The 10,053-nt window shown below is 49.6% G+C and overlaps 1 protein-coding gene across 1 annotated transcript in view; it reads left to right on the forward strand.

Moving 5' to 3' along the window:
• The window catches only part of ITGA11 (integrin subunit alpha 11), a 62,936-nt gene extending 56,743 nt beyond the window's left edge, over nt 1-6,193 (forward strand). Inside the window, exons 25-32 of the mRNA XM_054387737.1 lie at nt 884-973; nt 2,681-2,771; nt 2,910-3,023; nt 4,026-4,112; nt 4,332-4,442; nt 5,303-5,398; nt 5,737-5,850; nt 6,122-6,193. Coding sequence (XP_054243712.1) covers nt 884-973; nt 2,681-2,771; nt 2,910-3,023; nt 4,026-4,112; nt 4,332-4,442; nt 5,303-5,398; nt 5,737-5,850; nt 6,122-6,193 — 775 coding nt within the window. The remainder of the gene's footprint in view (nt 1-883; nt 974-2,680; nt 2,772-2,909; nt 3,024-4,025; nt 4,113-4,331; nt 4,443-5,302; nt 5,399-5,736; nt 5,851-6,121) is intronic.
• Nucleotides 6,194-10,053: the final 3,860 nt, after the last annotated feature.

The following is a 10,053-nucleotide window of genomic DNA, read 5'->3' on the forward strand; positions in this document are numbered from 1 at the left end:
CTCCAAGCCCCTCAGCATCTTCAGAACCTCTCTCCAGTAGCTCCTTCTCTCTTGAAACGAGGAGCCCAGAACTGGATCCAGGATTCCAGATGTGGCCTCAGCAGGGCAGAGCTTAGTGGGAGTCTGCTGGCCACTCTTCACCATGTTGCCCAAGAGACCATTTGCCTTCTTGGCCATGAGGGCACATTGTTGGCTCGTGGACAACTTGTCCATCAGCACTTTCAGGTCTTTCTCCATGGAGTGGAGGTTTCCTTCTTCCACTGCCACAGGTGATGCTGGAGGCTTTACTCAGGAAACAACCTTAAGGACCCCTGGTTGCCATGGTTCGTTATGGAGTCCTCAACCTGCAGTCCCAACCTAGGCTGCTCTTACTGATCTAGATGTTTCTAGACATCATTTTCTGTCCATGTGGAGGCTGCACAGTCATTGCCAGGCTCTATGTTGAGTAGAAAGGGTCTAGGCTGCTTCTCACCCACCTTCACAACTGCAAATACCTCCAGAAGAAACATCTCCCAAGAGCTTTGCAAATTTCTCCTCGTTCACTTGCCCTGCACAGGTGAAGTTTTCCATCAGCTGAGTGAAATCTCATTAGGATCTTTTCCATTTCCACCAGTTTTGGTGTCTGGGAGCAGCTAAAGAGCTGCTGGGAGCTGAGGAGCTGGCCTGGGAGTTGCTGCACCCCTGTAGGAACACTGGGTGTGAAATCTCTCTCCAACAGATTTGCTTTTATGACCACAGGTTAATAAACGTTATGGAATAAAGTTGCTTCTCATCACATTTTGGCCAAAATAAAGCAAAATTTCAGCCCTTTCCCACCTGCTTTCAAAGACACAGAGGGAGCCACCTCCTGCCTCACCCCTCCCTTGTCCTGCTGCTGTTTCAGTGACAGTGAGGAGAAGGAGACCACCAAGGAGGACAACTTTGCTCACCTAAATTATCAACTGAAGTATGAAGCTGACCTCCTCTTCACCAGGTGAGTGTTTTGGAAGAGGTTTTGAGGTTATGTGGCTTGTAGGGTGTCCTCACACAATCCCACCATGGTGAGGGTTGGAAGAAACCTCTGGAGATCACCCAGTCCAACCCCCTTGCTAAAGCTGGGCACCCACAGCAGCTTGACCAGGATCACAATGGCCAGGGGGAGGTTGGAAGCTCTCCAGAGAAGCAGACTCTATAACCTCTCTGGGCAGCCTGTTCCCAGCACCCTCCAAGTCAAGAAATTTCTCCTCCAGTTCAGTTTCTCCTTAAGTTTTAAGGCTCATCATGGAATCATTGAATGGATTGGGTTGGAAAGGACCTTAAAGATCATCTTAGACCATGGGCAGGACCACCTTCCACTAGACTAGCTTGCTCAAAACCTCAGCCAACCTAAACTTGACCACTTCCAGGAAGATTCCTTCGGGAAAACCATGTGCTGGTCCCATGAGAGCTCCATCCAAAGAGAACCCAATGCAAACTGGGGTTTGTTTGAGGGATTGGTTCAGAGCAGGAGCTGTGGGAACCATAAAACCAGGGACATCCAGCTTGGTGTAGGTCCTTCAAATCCAGCCAGGAGCAGCGAGATGCTGTGCCTTCAGTCACCTTCAAATGCACAAATGTTATTAAATAGGTCTGAGGGCAACTTTTTAAGAGGAAAAAGTACTTTTGTTTTTTCCTTCTTTTTTGGAGGTTAACAACGTTCACACCACGTGTCAGGAGCCAACCTCTGGGCTGGTGGCCAGCCCACTAAAAATCCTCTTGCCAGAAGCTCAGCTGAGGGCTGTGTGTGAAAGAGTTTGGGCATCAAGAGGAGGAACTCAAGCAATGAGAGCCCTCAGTCCAAGAAGAGAGGAGAATTTATTCACCTGATGAGAATTTATTAACCCTGATGATAAGGAAAAACCCTCATGGCCCCCAGAAGCACATTCCCTGGCACTCCCAGCTCTGATTCTGAGCAGATTTTTGAGACTTTCAGTCATTTTATGTTTTTTTTTTTCCTTGGGTTTTGGTGAGGTTTTTTTCACACTAGAAGCAGTGGAGCACTGAAAATAAAACCACTTTAATACTTAAAATTTATGGGGTGTGGAGGGATTCTCCGTTGAATAAAGACCAGCAGCAGCTTTATGTGAGAAGGGAGAACTTGGAGGAAAAACAACAGCAGAAAAAATTCACATTTGGGCACTTTGAGGGGGGGGAGAGGGGGAGGAGAATGGAAATAATTTGAGTTTTGGGGGGGTTTGGGTCACCCTCATGCTGTGACACTGATGTGTGACATCACAGGTGATCCCAGCCAGGCTCTCACAGCATCCATCAGATGGTCCGGGCTCCTTCACCTCTTTTCCATCTGCAGAATAGAGATGTGATTTATCTTCTCTGGGATGTTCAAACCTTCAACCAAGGTCTTGGATGTCTCTGTTAAATTAAAAAGTAAAAAAAAAAAAAAAAAGCTACCAGAAGGGAAACTACTCCAGCAGCAGAGCAGCAGGAAAGTCACCCATCTTTGGTTGCATGAGGTGGAGCCAGGTGATTGTTTCCATCCAAAATGGAGCCAGCCAGACCAGAAGTCCTCTCCTTGAAGAATCTGTCTGTGGAAGGCCTGGGAAGGGGCTTCCCATCCTGGTTCTGGGACAGCTGGATGTGGGGCTGCCTCATGCTCTGTTTGCTCCGAGCCTACTTTGAGACTTGTCCTCCTATGTCATGACAGGGTTTCCAGCCTGGACTACTATGAGATCAGGTCCAACAGCTCCCTGGAGAGATATGACAGCATTGGTCCCCCCTTTCATTGCACCTTCAAGGTAAGGAGGAGGTTTCCAACTGGCTGAGGGACACTTCCAATGCCATTCTGGAGGCAGGTTGTGCCGTGGTCACCCTGCTTGTCCCCATCCCTTGGGATGCCAGCCTCCTGGAATCATCCCTGTCCTCTCTCCTCACAGCTGCAGAACCTTGGCTTCTTCCCTGTGGAGGAGGTGAGCATCAAACTCACCATGCCCGTGGCCACCCGGGCAGGCAACCGCCTCCTGCTCCTGACTGAATTTGTGGTGGACCAGGTAGGAAGAGGGTTTCACCCCCAGTAAGCACATGTGGGTCCCTTCTGCACCAGACTGGGAGGGATGGAATCATCTCATGGTGGGTCACCCATCCTTGGGTTTCACCCCCAGTAAGCACATGTGGGTCCCTTCTGCACCAGGCTGGGAGGGATGGAATCATCTCATGGTGGGTCACCCATCCTTGGGTTTCACCCCCAGTAAGCACATGTGGGTCCCTTCTGCACCAGGCTGGGAGGGATGGAATCATCTCATGGTGGGTCACCCATCCTTGGGTTTCATCCCCAGTAAGCACATGTGGGTCCCTTCTACACCAGGGTGGGAGGGATAGAATCATCTCATGGTGGGTCACCCATCCTTTTGCAAACCCCTCTCCCTTCCCATGCTCACACCTGCATGGATGTTCTTGGCTTGTGTTGTTTCTCCCTTTTGAATTTCCTTGGCTGGAAAGATGGAAAATGGAAGCAGCCAAAGGATTTCAGTCCAAATATTTCTGTGAGCTAGACCTCCCTCTGGCATGTAATGAATTCTTCAGGGTCTTGAAAGCATCTGACACCTCTGGGGTGGAGGCTTGAGCAATCAAAGGACTGGGAATGGATCCAAGGGCACCTTGAGTCTCCTGCTGCCCCTACAGCCATGGAGGAGTCAACATGGAAAGAGCCCAGTGAAGGGACAATGTGTCTGTGGCTGGATTTGGCCTCTGCCAGGCTGGGATTTGCTGGGGAGAGGCACAAACCCCAGCAATTTAATAAAGTAGGAAGGGTGGACTCCTTCTGGGCCAGGACCTCCTCAAGCCCCACGGTGCACTGTGGTCTGGAGGAGGTCCTGGTCCAGAAGGACCCAGCTGCACCCTACAGTGACCCAAACTCAGTCCCTAGCACTAGCAAAGTCCAGAGGGGTACTGGGACCCTCCACTTCCATGGGGATGGATGTTGAGCATGGGAAAGGATGTGGTGAGGTGGCCAATGTGGTCCCCACCCCCATGCCCATTGCTTTCTGCCACAGGAGAACACAACCTGCAACATCTGGGGGAACACCACTGACTACCGGAGGACACCTGCTGAGGAGGACCTCTCTCGCACCCCCCACCTGGTATGCAGCATCCTGGGCCTGATCTTGGTCCTGAGCTGAGCTCCATCAGTCTGGGAAGCCCCCAGGACGGAGTTGTCACGGGGAAGGATGGGTGGGTGGCTCCTCCAGCAGGGTTTGGCCTTTGTTCATCTCGATGTGTGCCAAAGGAGAAGTCTAGGTGGGTTTTCCTCCCTTTCTGTGGCAGTGAAGCTCCCACACCACCAAATTCTCCCCTTGCAGAACCACAGCAACTCGGACGTGGTGTCCATCAACTGCAATGTGAAGCTAGCCCCCAACGAGGAGATGAACTTGCACTTGCGTGGCCATCTCTGGATGAAGTCTCTGAAAGCAGTAAGCCCTCCCAGACCAGCCCTCACACCTCCCTGCTGAAGGAGACCAGGCGTGTGGAGGGTGCACATCCTGGTCTCCTGGTCGGGTGTAGGCACCCAACCTTCTGCACACCAACTTACCAACTTCATCCTGGGAAATGGGATCCCGAGCAGTCAGCTTTTTCACTGCAGTTTAGCTACACTCCCTGTAGTTTAGCTACACTCCCTGCATTGTCCTTCTCGATGGATGCACCACACAGCAGCCCTGGCATGGATGCAAAGGTGCTCTGGGGAGCAAAGCCATGGGGAGAACCCTTACAGGGTGCTGGGTCCTTTCCCATGTCTGATAATCGTTTGGGCTCCTCACCATAAGAAGGACATTGAGGGGCTGGAGCAGGTCCAGAGGAGGGTAACAAAGCTGGTGAAGGGTCTAGAGCACAAGTCTTGTGAAGAGCAGCTGAGGGACCTGGGATTGTTCAGCCTGGAGAAAAGGAGCCTGAGGGAAGACCTTCTGGCTCTCTACAACTCCCTGAGATGAGATTGGAGCCGGGTGGGGGCAGTCTCTTCTCCTTAGTGACAAGTGATAGGACAAGAGGAAGTGGCCTCAAGTTGCCCTGGGGGGAGGTTTAGGTTGGACATGAGGAACAATTACTTTCCCTTGAGAGTTGTCCAGGCCTGTCCCAGGCTGCCCACGGCAGTGTTGAGCCCCCATCCCTGGAGGGGTTTTGAAGCCATGAAGATGTGGTGCTGATGGCCATGCTTAGTGGTGATCTGGCAGTGCTGGGTTAATGGTGGGGCTGGATGATCTTGACAGCCTCTTCCAACCCAAATGACTCTGTGACTGTGTGGCACGATGCTCACCTCCAGCTTCTCTTTGTGCAGCTGAAGTTCAAGTCACTGAAGCTCACCACAAATGCTGCTCTCCAGCGACATTTTGGGAGCCCCTTCATCTTCCGCGAGGAGGACCCCAGCCGTCAGGTGAGTGACCCCCCAGGCAGGACAGTCACACGTGGACAGCTTTGGGAATGCTGCAACACCCAGAAACCCCAGCAGGGAAGGGGAAAATCCCTGCAGAAGGGCTGGAGTGACCCAGCTCTACAGAGCCTGGAGCGCCTTGGTGCGGTCGTGGCTGGATCTGAGCAGCTCCAGTCCCAGCAGCGAAAGGCTGAGCCAGTTCCTGGCGTATGGGGTGCTCATCCTGTCCAGCAGCTCCAGCATCCTCCCAGAAGAGGGGGTGCTCACCATCCCCACCTTCATGTCATGCCCTCCAGTCTGCTCTTCACCCAGCAGTACATTTGGATGCTCTTTCCTTGCAGATAACATTTGAAATCTCCAAGCCAGAGGAATCGCAGATCCCCATCTGGATCATCCTGGGTAGCACCTTAGGAGGTCTCCTGCTCCTGGCCCTGCTTGTCCTTGCACTCTGGAAGGTGAGCAGCCCTTCAGCCACACACATCAGGGGCTTGGTGAAGACCTCCATGTTTGGAGGGACATCCCAGCTCCACGTCCACAGCCCTGCGAGCCCTTTGGCACCACCATGCATCACAAGGAGCTTCTCCAACCTCTTCCTGCTCCCATGCTTTTTATATTTAGGACTTAAACTTCCACCAGTTCCATTTTCAGTGTCTTGGCCTTATCCCAGTCAGAGCAATGAGCTGGAGTAATGGTAGGATTCTTCATTTGTCTCTTTCCCCCCTACAGCTTGGATTTTTTAAAAGCGGGAGCCGCAGGCGAGCAGCCGAACAGGAGCGAAGTGCCCATGGGCTGGAGTGATGCTGCTGGGGCCATCAGGTCCTCCCCATCCCCAGGTCTCCTCTCAGCCCCTCGCTGGTGATGGAGCAGAGGTTGACCTCAACACCATGGGTGAAGCTGGGATTGCATGGAGTGGAGCCTACACCCCTTTATGCAAGATCACCTCAATAGGTTTAACACCACCACCCCCATACCTCCCCCAAGAAAACCAACACTACTCATACCAGAGACCCCAAACCTCTACTCATGGTCTCTGGGCCACACCTAGAGGAGCTTCAAACTGGGTTTGCAAGGAGGTGGCAGTGATGCACGGATGGCAGGGCCACTGAAGCAGCACACCCCATACACTGGGGCTGCAAACCCCCAGTGAAAAATAATACCCTTAAAAAAAAAAAAAAAAAAAAAGAGGGTTGTAGCAACCCCCCTGCCTGGGCTTTGCTGGCCATGGCTCTCAAACTGTGTTAGGTTGGGTAAGCAGAGTAACTGGGTGGAGATCATAGAACCATAGACTTGGTTTGGTTGGAAGAGACCTCTAAGATCATCGAGTCAACCATTGCCTTGAGCAACCTGGCCCAGAGGGAGGTGTCCCTGCCCATGGCAGAGGGTTGGAACTAGATGAGCTTTAAGGTCCTTTCCAACCCAAACCACTCTATGAACCTCAGCCCACCATGGCCATTAAACCACGTCCCAAAGTGCCATGGTCCACACATTTCTTGAAGACCTCCAGGGACCTTCTTAATGCACTGAAATAAGCAAATGAAAGCACCTTAACTGCAAATCTCCAGTGTCCAGCTGTACATACTTATTCCAAATCTGGTCACTCGTTGAACCAAAGGAGAACACACAGGGAAAAAAAAAAAAAGACAACCAACAACAAACTTAAAAATGGTAAAAACTAATTTCACCCCTACTTTTGAAGTGTTTTCTTACAAACAGAGCAGTTTGGAGGAGCTGGTGGCCAGCAAGGGGCCGTGGGTTGTGTATGATAGATGTACATAGAGCAAACCCGGCCGGTCGGTGCTGTTTTCTTTTCTTTTTTTTTTTTGGACAAAAAAAACAACCAAAACTCTTTTCTTATTTGCATTATCAGAAATTATTTATGCTAAGGTTAATTTTTATGGAGGGAAAAGGAAGTTGTCTGCCCGCCGGGGGGGTGTAATGAAGTTTGGTAAATACTGTGCTAGGAGGTTTGTTTTGGTTTGGTTTGGGTTTTTTTAAGGATTAAAAGTTATTTTACAAAGGAATGGGCTCTGCTTCTTGGCTGGGGGATGGAGGGGGGTGGGGGGAGCAGCTCACACCCTTCTGGGATGTAGCTGAGAACTTCTAAGGTTGTTGAATCCAACCATTCTCTGACTCTACCAAGGCTGGGGCTAAACCATATCCCTCATCACTACCTATCTGCCTCTTTGAAACACCTCCAGGGATGGGGACTCCACCACTGCCCTGGGCAGCCTGGGACAGGCTTTGACAACCCCTAAGGGAAAGAAATTGTTCCTCACATCCAAACTAAACCTCCCCTGAGGCAACTTCTGGCTATTTCCTCTTGTCCTATCATTTCTTCCCTGGGAGAAGAGACCAACCCACACCTGACTCCAACCTCCTTTCAGGGAGCTGTAGAGAGCCAGAAGCTCTCCCCTCAGCCTCCTTTTCTCCAGGCTCAATAACCCCAGTTCCCTCAGCTGCTCCTCACCAGCCCTGTTCTGCAGACCCCCCACCAGCTTTGTTGCCCTTCTCTGGAGCCACTCCAGCTCCTCAATGTCCTTCTCACTGTGAGGGCCACAACATGGAACCCAGTATTTGAGATGTGACCTCAATAGTGCCCAGTATAGGGGAGAAAAATCACTTCCTTGGTCCTGATGGTCACATTAGTCATGATTTGATGATCTTTAATGTCTCTTCTAATCCCTGGTCCTGATGGTCACATTATTCCCAATTTGATGAGCACAGAATCATATAAGGAAGGGACCTTAAAGAACATTTAGTTCCACACCTCTTCCCTCCATGGGCAGAGACACTTCCCACTAGCCCAGTTTGCTCAAGGCCTCATCCAACCTGGCCTTGAACATATCCAGGGAGAGGGCATCCACAACCTCCCTGGGCAACTTGTCCCAGCATCTCCCCACTCTCACTGGAAAGAATTTCTTCTTAATATCCAGTCAAAAGTGCTAAGGTCATAAGATCTTTAAGGTCTCTTCCAACCAGACCAATTCCGTGACTCTAAGGAGACACAAAAGCCAGTACTACAACTTTTGACACCAGATGATAAGCTAAGCAGCATTCTCCTGCTTGGCACCAGGAAAGAAAAGACAGGAAAAAAAGAAAGAAAAAAAAAAAAAACACACACAAAAAAAAAAAAACCAAACAGGTTAGCTCCAAGCTAATTCCACATTCAATGTTTATTTCTTTGTAATACAAATAGAAAGGTGTGCCCCAAAAATCTTGCCTTAAAAGTTCTACCCAGATCGTTTAAAAAAAGACCTACAGAACATTCTTTTCATCATCTGACAGTTAAAAAGCTGCAGTTCAGAAATCAAACAAAGAGGTTTGTTGGGTTTTGTGGTTTTGTTTTTTTTGTTGGTTTTTTTTTTTTTTTTTTCAGTAGCCTGTCAAAAGAAGTGACATTTTACTGCCAGGAGTATCTGCAACGTCTACCAAGGAGAAGCACCTTTCTGAAGCAACAGTGTGAATACAATCAGTTGCTCATCATAAAAGAGCTGATGCTAGGATAACAGGTTGTTTGGGTTTGTTGTTTTTTTTTTTTTTTAGAACAAAATCAAGTTGTTTTGATTTTTTTTTTTTTTAATAAGATTCTCAAAATGACAGGAGTAAAAATCATGGAACCAAACCAAACCAAACCAAAACCCCTTGAGTCCAATTCAGGGAGGCACAGACCCCACCCTCATTGGCAAAGCCATTTGCCAGCAGTTTGAAGGAGGACTCTCTTTGGTGGCAGACTACTCCATTAGGAAGATACAGCATTTGGAATTCCAGAGTGCAGGTTTGACATACTTTTTTGTTTTTTGAGTTTAAAAAGGTACATGTTTGTCACTGTAACAACATGGGGGGGGGGGGGGGAGAAGGAAAGGAAAAGAAGTTAAAAAGCATTTTTGAAATGTTGGGACACACACAAACACAAAGACCCTACCCCTTTTTTTTCCCTAGGTATCCATGCATGGGCTTTACATAGGAGTGACTTAGCTAAAGAAAAACAAACCATGGTTCACTTCTGGCAATGTGCAAGTGCCTTTTTTTTTTTTTTTCTTTTTTCTTTCCCCCAGTAGTTTTATTCCCTATTTCCTGGAACAGTGTAAATGAAAAGCTTGATAGATAGCAGTAGATGGCCCTACCAGAAGGCTATGCTGCCATTCAGAGACCTGGAGAGGCTGAAGAATTGGGCAGGGAGAAACTGAATGAAATCCAACAAGGCAAAAAGTGTGGAGTCTTGCATCTGGGACAGACCAACCCCATGGAACTGCATAGACTGGGGGTTATCTGTTGGAGACCTGGGGGTCTGGGTGGACAGAAGGATAACCATGAGGCAGCAGTGTGCCTTTGTAGCCAAGAAGGCCAATAGCATCCTGGGGTGCAATAGAAGGGGTGTGGATAGTAGGCTGGGAGAGGTTCTCCTCCCCATCTACTCTGCCCTGGTGTGTCCAATTCTGGGCCCCTCAGTTCAAGAAGGACCTCTTCCTGAAAGAGTGCAGCACAGAGCCACAAAGATAAAGGCAGTGGAACATCTCCCTTGTGAGGAAAGGCTGAGGGAGGTGGGGCTCTTTAGCTCGGAGGAGACTGAGGGGTGACCTCATTAATTATAGAATCACAGAATGTTAGTAAAGATGTGAAGGGTGAGTGTCAGGAGGATGGAGCCAGGCTCTGCTCAG

This window comes from Indicator indicator, chromosome 16 (assembly GCF_027791375.1).
Source record: "Indicator indicator isolate 239-I01 chromosome 16, UM_Iind_1.1, whole genome shotgun sequence".
Classification (NCBI taxonomy): Eukaryota; Metazoa; Chordata; class Aves; order Piciformes; family Indicatoridae; genus Indicator; species Indicator indicator.